The 24363-nt window shown below is 26.8% G+C and overlaps 1 protein-coding gene across 2 annotated transcripts in view; it reads right to left on the bottom strand.

The window, feature by feature from the left end:
- The window catches only part of LOC129287199 (receptor-like protein 34), a 29445-nt gene extending 6321 nt beyond the window's left edge, over positions 1 to 23124 (bottom strand). Inside the window, exons 1-5 of one of the 2 annotated variants that reach the window (XM_054923390.1) lie at positions 22783 to 23124; positions 22351 to 22676; positions 16739 to 16882; positions 5393 to 5611; positions 988 to 1206 (exon numbers count right to left, since the gene is read on the bottom strand). In XM_054923390.1, coding sequence (XP_054779365.1) covers positions 988 to 1206; positions 5393 to 5611; positions 16739 to 16882; positions 22351 to 22492 — 724 coding nt within the window. In that variant the 5' untranslated portion in view covers positions 22493 to 22676; positions 22783 to 23124. The remainder of the gene's footprint in view (positions 1 to 987; positions 1207 to 5392; positions 5612 to 16738; positions 16883 to 22350; positions 22677 to 22782) is intronic. The other variant, XM_054923389.1, reaches the window with a different exon arrangement.
- Between the last annotated feature and the right edge of the window lie 1239 nt (positions 23125 to 24363).

Genomic DNA, 24363 nt, shown 5'->3' with positions numbered 1-24363 from the left:
AAAACGTTCCATTTAGTCAAAAAAAATATATAAAACATTTGAAGTTTTTTCCCATAAAATGTAAATTTGGAATTAATTGAATTTCTACCATCACTTGGTATATATGCTATATATGTAAATATTAATTTTTATTAGGAGAGAGAATAATAAAATTTCTGGTATAATTTTGGAATTAGTTGAATTTCCATTATTACTTGGTATATATGTTCTATTGAAGCCATGCATAGGTGGATAGTTTTTCCGTGAAATTATTTTTATGCAAATAAAATGGCTCAAGTTTTGGAAGCCCAAAAAAATACGTTATTTTTTAGGAGACTTTCAGGTAAATAAGTTGATCCAAAAAAGCAAACTAGCTAGGTAAATAATGATGATGTAATGTCTCCTACAATTATTTCAAAAATGGTACGTTGGTAAATAATATTTCTTTTTTTTTTCCTTTTACATGTCATATGTAAGAGACAACTGTATATTTTCCACAACAACATTGAGGACTTGCTCATATTGAGAAATAACACTAATACGCCCAATTGGTAGGACCAATAACCATAGATACATTAGTTCTCATGTGATGTGAGTATGTGTTTTAATGTGTGATGGATGGATTGTCTATATTTAAATACGCGTGCGCGTGTACATGGAGAAAACTTACCTTTGAAAAGAAAATTCAGGGAAAATGAAAGAGAAAAAGCATATCAATTCCAGTTGGTCCTGTCTATCATTTCCATCATTATATTAAAACAAATAGGGATATTAGAAATAATTAAAATATGTTTTTTATGATCAAAAAATTTATTTTTCGTTTTGAGAAATTTTCTTTTTGTGTGTTCTAAAGAGTTGGTCAACATAAGAAAAAAGGAGTAGAAAAATAAAATGGGCAACTCCATGCACTTATTGTGCCTAACTGAGTGTGATCAAATTAAATGAATGAATGATGAACATAGAAAATGAATGAAATGAGGAAAAGGAAAAATCTCATTTCAAATTTACCTGTAAATGAGTTGTTGTCCAAATATAATGCTTTCAAAGAAGTGCAGTTACTTATTGATTTTGGAATGCTTCCCTCTAAATAATTATCATAAATAGCCAACATTTCCAGCACAGGGAGTTGATGACACATTTCTTCAGGCAAACTGCCACTTAAATTATTCTTTCCAAGGTTAACCACTCTCAAAGAAGGCATGTTCCATAAAAGTGAAGGAATTTCACCTGAAAAAAAATACAAATATTTAATTTGTTTGATGGTTAAGACAAAGCTTATACTTACGGTGTGAAAATATCTTCAAGTGAAACTTTTGGAGGCATTATAGAATAAGCACTATGCTTGTCATCCTCAAAAAGCTGGATAAATAATACACAAAATTTTGTTGAAAGCATAAAAGTAAGGGATGGGTGGATTAAAGGGAGCTTGTAGTTAGAAGCTCTCACAATACTCTAATACTACAACAGATATAGGTGTCATAAAAAAGAATAAAAAATAAGACATCATAATAGAATGGAATGTGAAAAAGCTTTATGAAAGCATGTTAATTGCCATAAAATATTTCAAGAGTTAAGAAAAAAAAATATGATGTGAATATTTATTAGAAATAATACAATTATAGATGTTAAAAATAATCCAAAAACACACCTGACAAATTGTTGCAAGGCATATTCAATAAGTTAAGTGAAGATAATAAGTATGAAATTGTTGTTGAAACTACTCCTGAAAATTTGTTAGCCCCAACTTACTTGTGATATATATATATATATATATATATATGTATATATATATATATATTATTTTGTTATTTTCTCTCCTATTAATTTTAACTTTATATTTTCTCTCTCCTCATCATTCTTGATTTATTTAACTTCTTGTTCAGTAATTATCCTATTTTGTTATCTCTAAATTTTTAATTTCAAATTAAATAATTATTCAATAATTATTATATGAAAAATTTTAATTTGAATATATTATTTAATTTCACATAGCATAAATTTTGAACTAAACTGTAGCGTAGTTCCTTTCTATGTCCAAATGAATTATAATGATACATTTTATTTATTTGCTGAACTTAACTTTGAAAAGAAAATTTGAAGAGAAAATGAAAGAGAAAAGCATCTCAAACTCAATTGGTCCTGTCTATCATTTCCATCATTATATCAAAACAGATAAGGATATTATAAATAATTAAAATTATGTTTTTTATGATCAAAAAATTTATTTATCGTTTTGAGAAATTTTCTTTTTGTGTGTTCTAAAGAGTTGGTCAACATAAGAAAAGAGTGATAAAGCATGAATTCAAGCCATAGAAATTTCTTGGAGCATCGATTTAAGCGTGCAAGTATCATATTGCCCTGATGCCTGATTTTCTGAATGTCTATTAATGTTTCATTAAAATGCTTACAATAAATGGACTCTTTTGACCTTGACAATTTGTATGCATAATATAGACATCCCAAGATTGCCAAGATTTCCACAAAGTTCAAAACCGAATCAATTTCAGCTCTGTAGCTTGTGTTATTAATTTTTGAATTGACAGATCAGAATCAGTCTTGAAAACAGAGCAACTTAAGTGAATGTATTAAATGTATCAGTTCGCCCAATTAAAGTTCTTTCTTATTTTTCTCATCTAGAGGTATCGTCAAGGTTTAAAATGAGCCAAGAATCATGTCAAAATCAATTTTGTATAATTAGTTATGAATTTTTACAGTTAAGGTACAGATTCTGTCCAAGAAACAGAGCAAGTTTTGAAAAGCAATAAACTATATTGTTTGGCAATAGTAAAAGCCATAACTATATTTGTTTGAGGTAAAGGGCTTAAATAGATTTTAATAAAATTTTAGATCATCCTCATACAAATTCTTTAGATTTAGTTATGATTTTTTAAAGTTTAGCAAAAATTCTAAACTTACTCAATGAACTGTAACTTGATGATGATTTTTACAAATTTTAATTATTGGATTTCAAATTCCATTTCAGCCAAATCATATTGCTTCTAATTACAAAACAAAGGTGTTAAAAATGAGGATGTAACGTCACGTTTTTGGGTGTCATTTAATTTTTTTTTTAGTTTCATTATTATAATTTGTAATTGTTTTCTTTAATGTATTTAAATATGTTTTTTTATATATAATAAATAAGAAAATACAACTCCAAACTTGTCTGCAATTTAATGTTATTTTGATATAAAACTTATTCAATCACACAAAAATGGAACAATGACAATAAAATCTCTCTGAATTATATAAATGACAATCTGATATCTCAAAATGTCATAATTCTATTGAAGCTCCTATAGACCTCTTTGTTAATAAATTTTAAATTGAAAATACCATTTTACCCTTAATGACAAGTTGTAATTTTTTGTTCAATTCTTGCAATTTTTTTAAATAAAAGTGAATCTTTAAACAAAAGTTGTGAATAGATTTGTTATTTTGAGAACTTATTTTTTAATAATAAAAATTACACTTAACAAATTGTACTTTCTTGTTTAATTTTTGTAATTCATAGAGCAAAAGTTATAATTGGGGTTTATTTTTTAATAATAGAAATTACACTTGACAAGTAATTTCTTTTTAACTTTTGCAATTTACCCAAAAAAAAGCTGTGATTCCTTAAACAAGTTGTGACAAGGGCTTATTATTTTTAGTAAGGGAAAGATGATCTTTTCACTTTAAAATTTACTGACATAGAGGTTCCTGGGGATTTCATTGGAATTATGACATTTTGAGGGACCAACTTGTTTTTTATATAATTCAGAGGGATTTTATAGTCATTTTTCCTACAAAATTATCATTATCATTAAATCTAGTATGTCTAAGAATAAGTCTAACAATTATGTTAAATATAAAAAAAATAATTTTAAGTAATGCTTGTTTTAACCTCATGATTTAATTATTTCGCAAGATAAAAAATTTTAAAAAAATAAGTTAAACTGATAAAGAAACAAAAGTATAAAAATAAAGTTCACAGGAGACGCATAAAATTTAAAAATAAAAGTAATGGCATATTAGATTTACTCCATTTTAATATTAATAAACAACATGAAATTATGAATGAAGTAATGAAATGCAAAATTCTATTTTCGATATACTCCATTTCGAAAAAGAGATTAAAAGAAAAGAAAACATAAGTATAATCAAGTACATCCTTGCAAATGAGTTACCATCCAAATCCAAATATAATTGTTTTAATGATATATATAATAAAATTTACATATAATGAATAAGAAAATGCACAACTCCAAACTTATCTGTAGTTTAATGTAAGTTTAAAATTAAACTTACACATTGTTACAAAAACTATAAAATGTTATTAACTCTAGTATCATGTATAATACAGAACAAGATGTAATGATTGAGCTTGGGATATAAGAGCTTACAATGAAATGCCATGGTTAGAAGATTTACTTTTAAAAAAATTTAAGATTTTTACACAGTAATTATTGATATAAGATTATAAGTAATGATACATAGTAAAATGTCAATCTTGTTATGGTATAATTGGAGTTATATTTATTAATTTTTGTTATTTCTCATGAAGTCACATCAAGCAATCTAGGTAAATAATACTACCCACCATTTTATTTTCTTTTACTATGTATATGAGATTTTTTGTTTGTTAAAAGTTAAATATTTTCATTGCTACACAGTGACAAAGTACATACATATTTACAATGCATTTGACAACATGAAATGTGATAGCAAAATTAAAAACAAAAACAAGAAAAGCTTGCTTTAGTATATTGGTAAAAGCATGTGCAGTGGAAACAAAAATTCAAAACTCATCCACGTATGTAGATATATCATGAATATAATTAAACTTACTGGTAAAAAACAAGAAAAATTGCATTCGAAAGGAAAATGTAGGGAAAATGAAAAAAAAAAGGCATGAGATAAGCATCAAAGTCCAAGGGGTCCTTTCTATTATCCCAATCAAATTATGTCATTATAGTGAAATCAAATAACGTAGATATTACAAATCATCAAAATTAAACATTCCTATAAGTTTATTGTCACCTGTAAGTAATAAAATCCTTTAAAATATAATCCTTTTGCATTTGGAAAAAGTTTCCATACTATAACTGATTTAAAATTTTATTTCACCGTTACGTAAGTCTGTCTCATCAAAACATATGTGTGTAAACAAAATGATCTCATTTCAAATTTATTTATATCCAATATATTAGGAAGAAAAACAAGCACCCATTCACCCCAACAGCCCAATCACATACGTCTATGTGTAGGGACATATATGTAATAGCACCAAAGTATAATTCTTTATATCATATGTGTGATTTAATCCACAATAACTTTGGAACTAAATAATCTAATATTCTAATATGAAGCTAGCTCACATTTTATTCATAATCACTTTGGGAAAAACACACATATGTACACAAGTGCATACCTGTAAATGAGTTGGACTCCAAATATAATTCTTTCAAAGATGTGCAGTTACTTATTGATTTTGGAATGCTTCCCTTTAAATAATTATCTTCAACAGCCAAGATTTCCAGCAAAGGGAGTTGATGACACATTTCTTCTGGCAAATTGCCATTTAAATGATTCCCTCCAAGGTTAACCTCCCTCAAAGAAGGCATGCTCCAAAGAAATGAAGGAATTTCACCTAAAAAAGGAAAAATATTTAATTTATTCAATCGTTTAGACAAACTAGCTTATGTTTCAGGAATGAAAATATCTTCCGTTTAAACTGTTGGAGAGGGGTACATTAAAAGCATGCGTAATAATAGACAGCGAAAGCTTTTTAACAGAAGCTCTCACAATGCTTTTTAATAGGTAGCAAAGACTAATCTTTCCCAAGTAAAAGTAGATCATTCCAAATTAACTTGCTCTCTAGGCACGTAGGAACCAGAATTTGAACCCTTGATCATTTTATTTAATAAATAATTTATTATCACACGCACATACTATTCAACGTAATTTAATCAACATTAGTAATCTTATTCTAAATAAATGGATGTACGAAAATCGTAAATTTGGACCCTTCTAAGTTCTAACATGTTATGATCTCTAAAACGACAAGAACGGCACCCGCCCACCACCATCCACCAAGTGCCGTCTGCTGGATTCTTTCTCCTCCTTCTTCTTCTCCCTCCTGAATAATTAATGACATGTAATTTTTTTTCCAATTTCATGGTTTATTATTTAGCATCACGTCCAATATATTAATTTCAATTTTTTAATATATTTTCTAAACAACGCTCACTACTCATCGCTGAACCCCGGAACCTGGACCATTCAATGTGCCACTTCAATGTTTGCACGTCAGCACGTAGCCTCGTATTCCCCATTGCTAGAACATTAATTATGATATTTTTTATTTTATAAATAAATAAAAATTTAATCAGATTTATACCTTATGCTGTGCACAAAATTATTGGAGAAGGGAAGTAGAAATGAGATTTTTCATGAGTTTGATTAAAATATGGACGAGTTTGAACATTTTAACTGAGCATCTTACATTTTATCTTTGCAAAAAGAAAAATTAATCTGACTTTTCCATTTTTATGAGAGAAGCTCTCACAATGCTTTTTAAACACTAAATAGATATAGGTGTCTTAAAAAGAATAAAAAATAATGTATAATAATCGAATTAAACATAAAAGCTTTGTGAAATCTATTAATTGACAGCGTGAAATCTTCTAAGATTTCAAAGAATATAATGTAACGTGAAATCATATTGCTTCTAATTACAAAACAAAGGTGTTAAAAATTAGGATGTAACGTCACGTTTTTGGGTGTCATTTAATTTTTTCTTAGTTTCGTTATTATAATTGTAATTGTTTTCTTTAATGTATTTAAATATGTTTTTTATATATAATAAATAAGAAAGATACAACTCCAAACTTGTCTGCAATTTAATGTTATTTTGATATAAAACTTATTCAATCATACAAAAATGGAAAAATGACAATAAAATCCCTCTGAATTATATAACTGACAATCTGATATCTCAAAGTGTCATAATTCTACTAAAGCTCCTATAGACCTCTTTGTTAATAAATTTTAAATTGAAAAGACCATTTTACCTTTAATGACAAGTTGTAATTTTTTGTTCAATTTTTGCGATTCTTTAAATAAAAGTAAATCTTTAAACAAAAGTTGTGAATGAGATTGTTATTTTGAGAACTTATTTTTTAATAATAAAATTACACTTAACAAATTGTACTCTCTTTTTTAATTTTTATAATTCATAGAGCAAAAGTTATGATTGGGGTTGTTTTTTAATAATAGAAATTACACTTGACAACTAATTTCTTGTTAACTCTTGCAATTTACCAAAAAAAAAAAAGTTGTGATTCCTTAAACAAGTTGTGACTAGGGCTTGTTATTTTTAGCATTGAAAGGTAGAATCAGTCTTGAAAAAGAGCAACTTAAGTGAATGTAATAAATGTATCAGTTGGCCCAATCAGAGTCCTGTTTCTTATTTTTCTGATCTAGAGGTATCGTCAAGGTTTTAATTGAGTGAAGAATCATGTCAAAATCAGTTTTGTATAATTAGTTATGAATTTTTACGGTTAAAGCACAGATTCTGTCCAAGAAACAGAGCAAGTTTAGAAAAGCAGTAAACTGTATTGTTTGGAATTAGTAAAAAAGCCACAAGTATATTTGTTTGAGGTAAAGGCTTATAATAGATTTCAATAAAATTTTAGATCATCCTCATACAAATTCTCTAAATTTAGTTATGATTTTTTTTAAAGTTCAGTAAAAATTCTAAACTTACTCAATGAACTGTTCACTCAATGATTTTTTTACAAATTTTAATTCTTGGATTTCAAAATTCCATTTCAGCCAAATCATATTGCTTCTAATTACAAAACAAAAGGTGTTGAAAACGAGGATGTAACGTCACGTTTTTGGGTGTCATTTAATTTTTTTAAAATTTCATTATTATAATTTGTAATTGATTTCTTAATGTATTTAAGTATTTTTTTGTTTATATATAATAAATAAGAAAATACAACTCCAAACTTGTCCGTATTTTAACGTAAGTTCAATATTAAATTTACACATTCTTACAAAAATTATCGATGTTATTAACTCTGGTATCATATATAATAAGGGACAAGAAGATGTAATGATTGGGCTAGGGACATGTAGGCTTACATTGAAATGCTATGGTTAGAAGATTTACTTTTAAAAAAATTTAAGCTTTGATACAGTAATTATTGATATAAGATTATAAGTAATGATACATAATAAAATGTCAATGTTGTTATGGTATATTGGAGTTATATTTATTAATTTTTTGTTATTTCTCATGAAGTCACATCAAGCAATCTAGGTAATAATACTACCCACCATTTTATTTTCTTTTACTATGTATATGAGATTTTTTTGTTTGTTAAGAGTTAAATATTTTGACTGCTATACAAGTGACAAAGTACATACATATTTACAATGCATTTGACAACATGAAATGTGGTAGCAAAATTAAAAAACAAAAACAAGAAAAGCTTCTTTTAGTATATTGGTAAAAGTGTGTATTAGAAACAAAAATTCAAAACTCATCCACGTATGTAGATATATCATGAATATAATTAAACTTACTGGTACAAAACAAGAAAAATGGCATTCGAAAGAAAAATGTTGGGGAAAATGAAAAATAAAAGGCATGAGATAAGCATCAAAATCCAAGTGGTCCTTTCTATTATCCCAATCAAATTATATCATTATAGTGAAAACAAATAACGTAGATTTACCAATCATCAAAACTAAACATTCCTATAAGTTTATTGTCACTGTAAGTAATATAATCCTTTAAAATATAATCCTTCCAGGATGTGTAGTTACCTTTGTATTTGGAAAAAAGTTTCCATAATATAACTGATTTAAATGTTATTTCACCATTACGTAAGTCTGTGTCTCGTCAAAATATATGTATGCGTAAAAAAAATGATCTCATTTTAAATTTATTTATATCCAATAGATTAGGAAGAAAAACAAGCACCCATTCACCCCAACAGCCCAATCACATACATCTATGTATGGGGACATATATGTAATAGCACCAAAGTTTAATTCTTCATATCATATATGTTATTTAATCCATAATCACTTTGGAATTAAATAATCTAATATTTTAATCCAGAGCTAATTCACATTTTATTCATAAACCACTTTGGGGAAAACACAACATGTACACAAGTGCATACCTGTAAATGAGTTGTAGTCCAAATATAATCTTTCTAAAGATGTGCAGTTACTTATTGATTTTGGAAGATTCCCTCTAAATAATTATGCTATCAACAGCCAAGATTTCCAGCAAAGGGAGTTGATGACACATTTCTTCTGGCAAATTGCCATTTAAATGATTCCCTCCAAGGTTAACCTCTCTTAAAGAAGACATGCTCCAAGAAATGAAGGAATTTCACCTAAGAAAAAGAAAATATTTAATTATTTAATCATTTAGACAAACTAGCTTATGCTTTAGGGATGAAAATATCTTCCATTTAAGCTATTGGAGGCAGTATAGAATAAGCACTGCATGTGTAGATTAATTTGACGGGTACATTAAAGCATGCATCATAATAGACAGTGAAAGCTTTCTAACAGAAGCTCTCACAATGCTTTTTAATAGGTAGCATAAACTAATTTTTCCCAAGTAAATGTAGATCATTCCAAATTAACTTGCTCTCTAGGTACGTAAGAACTAGAATTTGAACCCTTGATCATTTTATTTATTAGATAATTTATTCATACACCACATACTATTCAACGTAATTTAATCAACATTAGTAATCTTATTCTAAATAAATGGATGTACAGAAAGTGGTAAATTTGGACCCTTCTAAGTTCTAACATGTTATGATTGTAAAATGACAAGAACGGCACTCGCCCACCACCATCCACCCAAGTGCCCGTCACGCAATCACTGCTAGATTCTTCATGAATAATTAATGAACGTGTATATTTTTTCAATTTCATGTTTTTTAATTCAAATGCATCAAATATATTTATTTTAATTTTTGATATATTTTCTAAGGAATGCTCATTACTCATCGCCGAACCCCGGAACCTGGACCATTCAATGTGCCACTTCTATGTTTGCACATCAGCACATAGCCACATATCCCCCGTTGTATAACATTAATTATGATATTTTATTTATTAAATAAATAATAATTTAACCAGATTTTATACCTCATGCCATGCACAAAATTATTGGAGAAGGGAAGAAGAAATGAGCACAAAATTATTGGAGAAGGAAAAGAAATGAGATTTTCATGAGTTTGATTAAAATATGGACGAGTTTGAACATTTTAATTAAACATCTTACATTTTATCTTTGTAAAAAAAAAAAAAAATAATCTGACTTTTTCATTTTATGAGAGAAGCTCTCACAATGCTTTTTAACACTAAAAAGATATAGGTGTCTAAAAAGAATAAAAAATAATATTAATAATAAAAGTAAACTAAAAGCTTTAAAATCTTTTAATTGACAGCATGACATCTTCTAAGATTTCAAAAAATATAATGTATAAACTAGAGAGAGAGAATAAGCAGATACCATATTATATATATATATATATCTTTATGAGAGAATTAAATGTACCATCAAAATTACTTTGCCACAATACTCTTCCTGTGAAGAGAGTGTCACGAGATACTATCTAACAGAGATTTTATATTTTTTATGACATCGTTTTAAGACTTACATGTGCTTCATGCAATACTTGCTAGTTATGTTCAATATTTGAATGGACCATGCTATGTGGAATGGTTATCTTGTTATTGAGACTTTATGTCTCAATCTTAAGTAAATGGAACTTGATTGCCAAGTTGGAGACTTATATTTTTAATAACATGTTAATTTATTTGAGTTATATAAATTCACTAAAAATTAATAATATCCATCCTTTATATGTCTAGAGAGATAAAGCATGAATTCAAGCTATAGAAATTTCTTGGATCTTCGATTTAAGCGTCTCACAAGTATCATATTGTTCTGATGCTTGATTTCCAAAGGTCTGTTACTGTGTCGTTAAAATGTTACAGTAAATGGACTCTTTTGACTCTGATAATTTGTATGCATAATATAGGCATCCCAAGATTTCTAGAAAGTTCAAAACCGAATCAATTTCAGCTCTGTAGCGTGAGTTATTAATTTTCTAAGTGAAAGGTCAGAATCAGTCATGAAAACAGAGCAACTTAAGTGAATGTATTAAATGCATCAGTTGGCCCAATTAAAGTCCCGTTTCTTATTTTTTCATTTTTAGAAGGCTCGACAAGATTTAAAATGAGTCAAGAATCATGTCAAATCATTTTGTATAATGAGCTATGAATTTTTACATTTAAGGTACAGATTCTGTCCAAAAAACAGGGCAAGTTTAGAAAAGCAATAAACTGTATTGTCTGGCATTAGTAAAAGCCATAACTATATTTGTTTGAGGTAAAGGGCTTAAATACATTTCAATAAAATTTTAGATCATCCTCTTACAAATTCTCTAGATTTAGTTATGATTTTTTCAAATTCAGCAAAAATTCTAAAATTACTCAATGAACTGTAACTTGATGATATTTTTGACAAAATTTTAATTCTTGGATTTCAAATTCCATTTCAGCTAAATCTTATTGCTTCCAATTACAAAACACAGGTATTAAAAATGAGAACGTAACGTCACGTTTTTGGATGTCACTTAATTTTTTTTAAATTCATTATTATAATTTGTAATTGATTTCTTTAACGTATTTAGATATGTTTTTGTTTATATATAATAAATAAGAAAAATACAACTCCAAACTAGTCTGTAATTTAATGTTATCTTGATATAAACCTTATTTAATCATACAAAAATGGGAAGATGACAATAAAATCCTTTTAAATTATATAAATGACAATCTGATCTCTCAAAATGCCATAATTTTATTGAATTCCTTAAAGACCTCTTTGTTAATAAATTTTAAATTGAAAAGATCATTTTACCCTGAATGACTAATTGTGATTTCTTGTTCAATTTTGTGATTCATTAAATAAAAGTTGTGAATCTTTAAACAAAAGTTGTGAATGAGATTTGTTATTTAGAGAACTTGTTTTCCAATAATAAATTACACTTGACAAATTGTACTCAAATTGTACTTCTTGTATAATTCTTGTAATTCACAGAGAAAAAGTTATTATTTTTTAAACAAAAGTTGTGATTGGGGTTTGTTTTTCAATAATAGAAATCACACTTGACAATTCTTGTTCAACTCTTGCAATTTACAAAACAAAAGTTGTGATTTCTTAAATAAAAGTAGTGATTGGGGCTTGTGATTATCCTATTTAACTTCTTTCTAATTTGAAATGTATTATTTAATTCCACAAAGTTTAATCTTTGAATAATTAAACATGTAGGGCCGTTCTACTCTAAATAAAAAATGAATTAAATTATGTATTTTATTTATTTTCTGAGTATTGAGTATATATCATTTATGTACTTTGTTATTAATTTCAGAGTTTTGTGTTTGTTTTCTTTACTTTTACAGGATATGTTGAGACATATGTAGTTTTTTAACCATTCTGTTTTGTTTATATATCTTTGTCTATTATAATTTTTTTAATTCCTCTATTATAAGTTTTTAAAAATATTTTTAACAAAGTACTTATAATATACAATTCTTGGGAAAATATGAAAAAAATGAAAAAAGTACAACTATGAACAAATATGTATGTGAGGGAAAAACTAATGTGCCAAAATATGTGATAATTGGGCTTGGAATATATGGGCTTCCATTGAAGTGCTATGATTTAAAAGATTTGCTTTAAACAAATTTTAGAGAATCCAGCTTAAAAAATAGAAGATTTACTTTTAAAGAATTTAAGTTTTTTATATAGTAATTATTGATATAAGATTAAAAGTAATGACAAAATAGTAAAGTGTTAGCTTATCAAAAAAAAAAAGTAAAGCGTCAATCTTGTTATGATATAATGGACATTTATATTTATTAGATTTATGTTAATTCTCATCACATCAAGCATTAATATATGTAAACACTAATATCACCATTTTGTTTTATTTTACTTTGCATATGAATTGGCAAGTGAGTGAAACGTCATAGAAAAAAATAAGAACAGAAACAAGAAAGGCCAATTTTAAATATGTATTGCTAGAAACCTATATATTAGAGCTAGAAATTTAAAACAGATCCATGTATATAGACATGTCATGGATATAATTAAAGTTAATATCTTCCAAGTTGTTTTCTATATTTGTAAAAAGAAAAGAAAAGAAAACTGCCTTTGAAAAGAAAAATGCAGTGGAAAAATGAACAATAAAAGGCAAGAGAGAAGAATTAGAATCCAAACATGTAGCACAGTTTCACTCTAAACCCAAATGAATTACATGATACATTTTATTTATTGTTGATTATTGAGAATATCTCATACGTTAGTAATATGTACTATGTTATTTAATTTCATAGAGTTTTATGCTTGTTTTCTTTATTGTCATGGGATATGTTGTGATATAGATAGGTCAGTCTACCAATTTTTTGTTTATTTTAAAATGATTACTATCTAACTTGGTTTTTTTTTGGAGGAATAGTGGTAATTTTTGAGCCCAAGATATGGTTGAACAAGCTTTTTTTTCTTAGTTGAATTTAAAATTTTGATTCAATTCCTAAAATGTAATCTGTAATTGATTTTCTATAGTTATTTATATGTCTTTGTCTATTATGAAATTTTTAATTCATCTGTTATATGTTTTAAAGATAAAAATGTTTCAATGAAATAAGTATAGTTGATTTTGTTTAATATCACAGAATATATGAAATTAAAATAATTAAATTTAAATTTATTACTGTTATCCTTTCAGATTTGGTGGATTAATTATTTTTCCCAAATTCCTATATATTCCTAAGATTTATTCGACTTGTTCAAGATATTAGATTCTAAGTACCTTCATTAACCATGATAAAAAAAATGTTTAGTGATTGTATATGGACCTGAGGTATGAGGCAAGATTAATGGATCAAAAGATGTGATTATTGGGCCTAGATATGTAGGCTTACTTTTCTTTTGGTCTTAGGATATGTAGACTTACATTAAAATGCTATGGTTAGAAGATTTACTTTTAAACAATTTAAGCTTTTTTTTTCAGCCATTATTGATATAAGATTAAAATTAATGATAACATATAATGTCAATCTTGTTATGATATAACTGGAATTATATTTATTAAATTTATATTATTTCTCACATCAAGCAACATATGTAAATAATACTATAACCATTTTTTTTATTTTACTATGTATATGAGATTTTTTTGTTTTTTAAATTAAATAATTTTTATTGATACAAAATAAATATTTTTCTAGAAATACAAATGATAAAGTACATACATATTTACAATGCATTTGATGACATGAAATGTGATAAAAAAATTAAAAACAAGAACTGGAAAAAGCCTTACGACTTGTTTTCTACCGGTATGTAGGCATATCTTGGATATAGTTAAAGTTAATGCCTTCCAATTATTTTCTACATGTGTTAAAAAAACAAAAACAAAACTTGCCTTCAGAAAAGTATGTATAAAAAATGAAAATAAAAGGCAAGAGAAAAGCATCAAATTTCAAGTGGTCTTAATCATCATAATTCAACATTCCTGAAAGTTTATTGTCACCTGTAAGTAATAAAATCCTTTAAAATATAATGCTTTTAAAGATGTGTATTTACTTTTTGCATTTGGAAAAGTTTCCACAAATATAACTGATTTAAAATTTTATTTAACCATTAGATGAGCATGTGTCTTCAAAATATGTATGTGTGCGTGAAAACAAAATGATCTTATTTCAAATTTATTTCTACCACAGAGAGTAGGAAATTTCTGTTGAAATCACTCCTGAAAATTGGTTTCCCACAACTTAACTTCTAAAATGATATATCTTTTTTTTTCTTTTCTGTCCTATTCATTTAAACTTTATATTTTTCTCTATACTCATCTTTCTTTATTTATTTAACTTCATTTTCAATATTTGTCCTATTTACTTTTTTTTAATTTGAAATGTATTATTTAATAAAGTATAATTTTGGAATTCAACATGTAGGGCGGTTCCTCTCTAAATTCAAATGAATTAAAATGATGTATTTTATTTATTTTTTGAGTATTGAGAATATATCGTTTATGTAGTTTGTTATTAATTTCAGAGTTTTGTTTGTTTTCTTTACTGTTATAGGATACATTGTGGTATATGTACGTTTGTTCACCATTTTGTTTGTTTACATGTCTTTGTCTATTATAAATTTTTTAACTCCTCTGTTATAAATTTTAAAAAATAAAAAAATAATTTTAATGAAATACTTATAATATACAATTCTTTAAAACTTATGAAATAAATAAAAAAACAAAAATATGAATTAATCTATGTGTGAGGGAAAAACTAATGTGCCAAAAAATGTGATAGTTGGACTCACGATATGTGGGCTTACATTTAGGGTCTGTTTGATTCAAAGAAAGGAAAGAGGAGGTGAGAGGAGAGGAGGGAAGGGAGGGGTGGGGAGAGGTTTTGGAAGGGAGGGGAGGGGCTCCCCTCCACCTAACCAAAGGAGGGGAGCGCTCTTCTCCCCTCTCCTCCCCCCAACCAAACATACCCTTAAATACTATAGTTTAGAAGATTTGCTTTAAACAAATTCTAAATAATCTAGCCCAAAATAACAAATTTCATAGAAGATTGACTAATAAAAATTTAAGTTTTTTTATACAGTAATTATTGATATAAGATTAGAAGTAATGATAAAATAGTGAAGTGTCAGCTTATCAAAAAACAAATTGTAAAGTATCAATCTTGTTATGATATAATTGTCATTATATTTATTAAATTTATATTAATAATCATTATATTACATCAAGAATTAATATATTAAACACTACTATCACCATTTTTCTAGCAACACAAGAGACAAAGTATATGTTAAAGTGAATTTGGCAAAATAAAACGTCATAGAAAAAATAAGATTAGAAACATGGAAAAGCCTGTTTTAAGTATATATTGCTAGAAACCTATATATTAGAGCCAAAAATTCAAAACACATTCATGTATATAGGCGTATCATGGATATAATTAAAGTTAATACCTTTCAAGTTATTTTCTATATTTGTAAAAAAAACGGAAAAGAAAAAGAAAACTTGCTTTGAAAAGAAAATGCAGGGAAAAATAAAAAATAAAAGGCAAGAGGGAAGAATCAGAATCCAAACTGTCCATTATATTGTTTTTATATTATCAAATAATATCATTATAGTGGAAACAAATATAAATATTACAAATCTTGTGCAATTACTTGATGTTTTCTACAAACATAATTGAATTAACATTTTATTTCATCATAATAAGTGTGTGTCGTGAACATACACATATAAATCTCATGATAAAACCATGGACAACAAATGGAATGATAAAAACCTAAAGGATATATTATCTCAAATTTATTTCCATTTGAGATGTTACACACCCATATGGATATGGGTATACCAGTGAACGAATTAGCACACTTGGCTTATAGATTTTGGAATGTTTCCATCCCAATTAAAAATTCTTTCTTCACTTTCACCTCACTTTTACACTTCTATATATCATATATGTCACTTTATTCATATTATCTTTGGGATTAGTTAATCTAATCCAGAGCTAACTAACATATAAAGCATCATATTTCATTCCTTTAAAAGTAATCTAGCAGAATTATCAATATTCACTAGTGTCTTACCAAAATGTAAAATAGAATTTAAGACAATCTTATAATTAAAACTCTTACCTGATAATTGATTTCCTCCAAGTTCAATGTGTTGCAATATTGAACTGTTAAATAATGAAGATGGTATAGAACCAACAAGCTGATTCGCTCCAAGATACAATGTCTTTAGTTGTGAAAGATCACCAATCTCATTGGGAATGTCCCCTTGAAAAATTAGGAAGGAGAAAAAAGAGCATGTAAGTAACAATTTTATATTTTTATAAAATAAAGACAAATATAGTATGGAAAAAACACAAATATATTCCAAATGATTAAACACAACTACAACTATTTTAAAACAGAAATTACCATGAATAAATTATTTGGATATGTAGGATAACATATTAGGCCCATTACACTGTTTTATGCTTCAGTTCAGTTTATTATTCATATCACAGGATATACGAAATTAGAAGAATTTAATTTAGATTTATTAATGTTATCTTTTCAGATTTGGTGAATTAATTATTTTTGGCAAATTCCTATATATCTTGTAAGACGTATTCGACTCATTCAAGAAATTAGATTCTAAGTTCCTTCAATTAACTATGGTACAAAAAATCAAAGAAAAACATTGAAATCTAATTTGGCCATTGCGTTTCATCATTCGTATCAAAACACATTTGTTGGGAGTCTCTTAAAAAAAATCAGTTTTGCTAACAACAAGCTTTTTAGAAATTAAAATTAAAATGAAATTTAAATTATCCAAATCAAAATAAAATGTTCCAAATTTGTGCCTTGTAAGGGTTACTCATTTTTTTGTAATGAAAAACAGACCATTAACAAAGTTTTTAATGAAAGAACAGTAAACATTTATTTTTAATCATTGGTTTTAGATCTGTTCGGACTATCGTTATAACAGTATTATTTTCCCATGTTGTGACTATATTAACTTAAATATACATGAAAATAAAAAAATGCTGGCAAAACATAAAAAGAAATCTACATAAATAAAAAAAAAAGAAATTGAGACAAACCTAGATTCCTCTATGGCAATACATATAAACAATATTATTACATTCAAAGATAAATGACCCTTTTTATCCGTTTGGATTAATAATAATAGCAGAAAATTGGATGAAAAATTTTCTAAAAAGATAAAAATGTTGCAAAGTAAAAAGAAGAACATGCATAAAAATATCAAAAAATTAAAAAGAAGAAGAAGAAGAAGAAGAAGAAGAAAACAATTGAGACAAACCCAAATTCCTCTACGTGGTCCTTGAAGGGTTATAGCAAGCAAACCAAATTGACAAGTTCAGAACAAAGACAATTATATATGTTAAAAATAATCTAAATTGTTCTAAGACAAATTAAATAACTCAAGTGAAGATAAGTTGGAAATTCTTGTTGAAATTACTCCTGAAAATTTGTCACCAACAACTTAACCTGGAAAATGATTATTGTTGTTACTTTCTCTCCTATTCATTTTAACTTTATATTTTTCTCTCTCCTCATCATTGTTTATTTATTTGACCTTTTTTCAGTATTTTCTCTATTTATTATCTCCCAAATTTTTAATTTCAAATTAAATAATTATTGAATAATTATTATAAGAAAAACTTTAATTTGAAAAGTATTATTAAAATTTCACCAAGCATAATTTTGGAATTAAAAATTTAGCACAGTTCCTTTCTAAACCCAAATAAATTATAATGATGAATTTTATTTGTTTGTTGAGTATTGCGAATATCTCGTTTATGTACTTTGTTATTAATTTCAGCGTTTTGTGTTTGTTTGTTTGTTTGTTTGTTTTTAATGTTATTGGATAGGTTGTTATTCAGCACCAATTTAGACGGAGTATGTAGGTTCGTGTACCATTTTGTTTTGTTAATCTTAATTTTAGAGTATGTAGGTTTTGAAATTATTAAAAATTAATTTTTTTTAAATGAAAAGAAGAGTGGTTTGAGCGAGCAAGATATGGTTGAACAGATTTCTTTTTAGTTTTAAAATTTCAATTCTGATATTATAATTTTAAATTTATTTTGTATATTTATTTATATATATTTTTGTATATTTAATTCCTCTACTATAAGTTTTAATAATGAAATAAATTAATTAATTAATATATACAATTCTTGGAAAAAAAATGAAATAAGTGTTTAATGATATATGAATTTGAAGTGTAAGGCAAATACTAACGGACTGGAATTTGGCCCAAAAAAAAATTATGATTGGGCTTGGGATACGTGGGCTTGCATTGAAATGATCTGGTTATTACTTTTAAAAAATTTAAGCTTTTTATACAATAATTAATATTGATATAAGATTAGAAGTAATTTTTTTATAAGATAAGATCAGAAGTAATGATAAATAGTAAAGTGTCAATCTTGTTATGGTATAACTGGAATTATATTTATTAAAAAATTTTATTATTTCCCATGAAGTTACATCAAGCAATATACATAAATAATACTATCACCATTTTATTTTCTTTTACTATGTATATGTGATTTTTTGTTTGTTAAAAGCTAAATATTTTTATGGAATAAAGAATAAATATTTTTATTTCTATACAAGTGACAAATTACTTGCATATTTAAAATGCATTTGACAACATGAAATGTGATAGCAAAATTGAAAACAAAACAGGAAAAGCTTTTTTAGTATATTGGTGAGAGCCTATATATTAGAAACGAAAATTCAAAACTCATCCATATATACAGACAGATCATGAATATAATTACAGTTATTGGTAAAACAAAAAACAAAAAAACAAGAGAAGTTGCATGTGAAAAGAAAATGAAGGAAAAATAAAAAATAAGAGACAAGACCAAGGTTGTTAAACTCACGAGTTTAAGTAAACTTGTAATAAGAATGTAAACTCGTATCTTAAACTCGGATCGTAAACTCGTAAGAGTTTACCTCTATTAACAAATAGCCATTAAAATATGATTATGATTTAATTTAAATATATTAAAAATGTAAATTATTAAAATAAACCCATATACATTGATAAATTACCATATACAAGACATAACAATTTTAAAAGAGGAGAACTTATTTTTGATATTTTTGTTTTCTTTTTCTATTAATATTAGTTTTTGCATTTTAATTTTTTTCTTTGAAACAGATCTTATAACTTTTATAAATTAAATTCTTCATAGTATATAATTAATTCGCTCAACTAAAAAAAATTGACAAGCTTAATAAGTTTAACCAAGCTTGCATCTAGTCCGAGTTTATGAATTAGTTGATATAATTTTGTAAGTTAAAAATATAAAAATAGTAAACTCGTGAGTTTAACCAAATTTGTATCTACTCTGAGTTTATAAGTGAATTGACATGATTTTGTAAGCTAGAAATGTAAAAATGTTAAACTTGTAGAGTCAACTTGAGAGTTTGGCAACTATGGACAAGACAGAGGCATCAAAATCTTAGTGATCCTTTTTCTATTATCTCTATCAAATTATATCATTATAGTGAAAATAAATAATGTTGATATTACAAATCATCAACATTAAACATTCTTAAAAGCTTATTGTCATCTATATGTAATAAAATTCTTTAAATTAAATATAATCCTTTTAAAGATGTAAAGTTACTTTTCGCATTCAAAAAAATTTCCACAAATATGTAACTGATTTAAAATTTTTATTTCACCATTATGTGAGTGCGTGTTGTCAAAATATGTGTAAACAAAATGATTTCATTTCAAATTTATTTCTATCCAAGAGATTAGGAAGAAAAACAAACATCATTTGCTTCAACAGCCAACAGCCCAAACCATGTACATATACGGATAGGGACATATATGTAATAGCATCCAAACATAATTCTTTATATCATATATAATTATATATCATTTTAACCATAATTGCTTTGGGATTAAATAGTTAATCTAATATTCTAATCCAGAGCTAATTGACATTTTATTCATAATTACTTTGGGGGGAAAAAAACACACACACACACAAATGTGCATACTTGTAAATGAGTTGGTACTCAAATATAATTTTTTGGGGAAAATTTCCATTTAAATGATTCCCTCCCAAGTTAACCTCTCTTAAAGAAGGTATGTTCCAAAGAAATGAAGAAATTTCATCTAAAAAATGCAAAATATTTAATTTGATAGTTTAGACAAACTAGCTTATATTTCAGGAATGAAAATATCTTCAGCTTAAACTATTAGAAGCAATATAGAATAAGCATAAGGAAGAATTTTCTAAAGTATGCATTCTTTTATTCATGTTTACAATATTAATACTTTCTCAATCTAGTGTTGCATGTGTTTTATGTTAGAGATGAGAGGGGTAGTTATATGCATTTTTACTGACACAAGATTCAAAAAGCAAAATTTATACTTAATGAGCAAATCCATCCTTAGAAAATAAAGCTCACAATGTTAAGAAATATAATTATTTTCAGAAATTGAATTTGTTACTAACTAATTAAGTCCTATATAGGGTATCAACATACATAGGCCAATGAAGATTATTTTTCTAGTTGATAAAAATAAAACCTTTATCTTATAAAGAAACATATTTAAAGTAGGTCATGGATGTGAGATCCTTAGTAGATGTTAACATGTAAATATATGTGAAAGTACTTTTGGAGTTATAAAGCATATCCTAAATCTTAAGTTCTCGATTATTGAAGACTTAACTCACCTAATTTTTTTTTCTAATTGATATAAAATAGAAAAAAGTTGTAGTGGGTTTCATTGCTATCATTGTCTTGGGGGTATCCGTGAAGTCATTGGCTTACTTCCTTTGAAGTGTCCCAATCCAAATGTCATATTCCTTAGAATTTAAACAAATACCTCTTTTTATAGAATGATATAACAAAAATCAACACAAAAATTTCAATATTAGAACTGAGCTATTCAATATTATTATTACTTTTTTTGAGTGAATTCAATAGTATTATTAATGAAAAAATGAGTGCCACATTATATGGCCTTACTTTTTGAATAGTTAACTTCAATTATGAAATGAAGGCCACAGATTTTTGGTGGTTTGTGTAATTATAATGGATTTAGTAATTATCATTAAGGAAAAACAACGTTCGCATCTAACATTGGTTTAAGAACAAAAGAAAGAGATGAAAATGAAGAGAAAAGAAGCTTACACTTCCCTCCAACTCCAACTCATGTTATAAATGTGATAACTTATACATTTCATATACGAATTAAGTATAAATTCTTTATATCTAAAGTTTGTATTTCATTATATTTATTTTTAGCAAATAATATACATAACAAAAATGAATATTTGACTACAAACTTTTTTTAAACAAAATAATAGTTAGTAATAAATAATAAAATTAAAATATAATTTAAATAGTCCAAATTAAAATTGAATGTTCTAGGTCTATGCATTGTAAGCTTTACTCATTTAGAAAGAAAACCCTTCAAAATGTTTTCAATGATCGAATAGACTATTATTCCCATGCTAGCTATTATTTGAATGCACTGTAGTAAAGAAACAAATATCCTATTGCTTCAGTTTCATACAGATACGTGATTTATTGAAAACAATTGATGAAAGAAAAAATGCATAAAAATGTCCAACTAAAATAGTCGAGACAAACTTAGGTCCTACCACATGATCCTAAAGGGAATATATCATGCTAACCAAATAGACTAGTTTAGAGCACAAATAAATATAGGTATAAAAAAATAATCCAAAACATACCTGACAAAGTGTTATAAGACAGACTTAGCAATTCAAGTGACGATAAGTTTGAAATTGTCTGGGGAATGATTCCTGAAAGCTTGTTAACTGCAAGTCGTAAAATCTTCAAACGCTTGATTCCTCCTACCTCAACAGGAATCATTCCTTCAATTAAATTACAACTCCAATCGAATACCTCTAACCTTGATAGATTGAATAGAGATAGTGGAATAAATCCATCAAAACTATTATTTCCAATATTTAAGTACTCCAATATGGATAAATCTCCTATCGATGTTGGAACTTCTCCATGAAAGTCATTGTAGCTCAAGTTCAACAGTTTCAATCTACGCAATTGAACTAACTCTCTTGGTATTTGACCATAAAAACTGTTGCTACTAAGATCAAGTTCAACAAGAAATGAGATATTCCCCAATTGTGGAGATATGGTACCTTTAAGATCCATGCCACCAAGATTCAAGGAACGAACCCTTCCATGGCGAGTATTGCAGATGACACCAACCCAATTGCATGGAGAAGAAGAGAGAGACCAAGTAGATAAGGAATCATATGGATCTGAAGTGACTAAAGATTTAAGGCTAAGAAGTGCAGATTTATCAGTAGTGATGTTTGCATCAATCAAGGCTAAGGAGGATATGAAGCAATGGAGTGAGAAGATCAGGAAAACAAAGGAAGGAGATTTTTCCATGTTGAGCATATCAAACTTATCAAAATTGCAAGTTGTGTGTCTAGGAAAACACACATCATTTTATACTTCTCCAATCCCACAGCAAGTCAAGGCATGCAAACACAATGACAAATGGAAAATTAAAATAACATCTCTCATGATAAGATTAAGAAATTCAACTGAAATATTAATTATAACTAACGTGTTTGGTAAATAATATCTATTTTTTTATATTGGAAGATATCGTTTTAACCTTCTCTCGTTTAATTTTACCACATGGATATTACAGCTATCGAGAGTCTTCAATTAATGAATATGTAATTCACAGTGCTATTTCAACGGGAATGAGTGCTTTTTTTTTTTTTAAATGGAACCCAAGTAATTTTGTTTTAAATAAAAAAGCATGCATTGAATGGGTTCCGTATTAATCAATCAATCAAAATAACCAAAACAAAAATACCAAAGCACGTGCGTATGTACAAGCTAAAAATGAAGCACCATATGATTCACTAAACATCACATTAAGGAAGCAATGCCGTAATTGATATTTTCTTTTGAAAACAAAAATAAAAGGAAAGATGAGCATACTTGTTGAGTCTAAAAGAAGAAAATTATATAACAATCTTAATTTTAAATTTAAAGTAACACTCAGTTAAAATCTCTCTACGAAATAGAAATTCGGTAGGTGACCATAAATTCCACAATACATTATTTGACTTGATGGTATGGAAATGTTTTTGAAGAAAAAATGAAAATAAAAAAGGAGATTGTTGCGTGGTATAATTTTTTCCATTATCCCATTTATTGACCGTAATTTTATTTTGGCAGCATTAACTTTTTTGTAGTCAAGTATGATAGGCCATAAAATAACCCCGAAAGTTACTTTAGTGAGAAGAAGTTTTTTCCCTTAATTTCAGTGTGCTGTAAATTTCACTTTTGGGACCATATTTTCATTTATGGTCAAGTCTGGCAAGCTAGAGAGTAACCCCATAAAAACGTTATCGAAACGAAGCCTGCACAGATACATTGTCCCTTAATTATGAATTTCCTTTTTCTATTTTTTTATTTTTGGGTTAGACAGTCATTCATTTCTTCATTATGGATATATAAATTCTACTATCTATAAAATTATTGGTTATAATTTACAATAAATCAAACTACCATGAAATATAAACTGATGAAAGAAATCTTTGTTGTGTATTCTCCCTCATTCTTATCATTTCACATGGTTACTTAAATAAATACTATGTAAAATTTTAAAATCTTGTAGCTAATTATGTAGTGAATGTGTTATATAATTCTAAATATTTAAAGAACAGGTTCTCTTGGAAGAGTTTCATGATATT

The sequence above is a fragment of the Prosopis cineraria genome, unplaced genomic scaffold (genome assembly GCF_029017545.1).
Source record: "Prosopis cineraria cultivar Desert tree isolate PC_DT_omini unplaced genomic scaffold, ASM2901754v1 PC11, whole genome shotgun sequence".
Classification (NCBI taxonomy): domain Eukaryota; kingdom Viridiplantae; phylum Streptophyta; class Magnoliopsida; order Fabales; family Fabaceae; genus Prosopis; species Prosopis cineraria.
The sequence above is the reverse complement of the archived record's forward strand: the minus strand, read 5'-3'. Positions and strand labels throughout refer to the sequence as shown.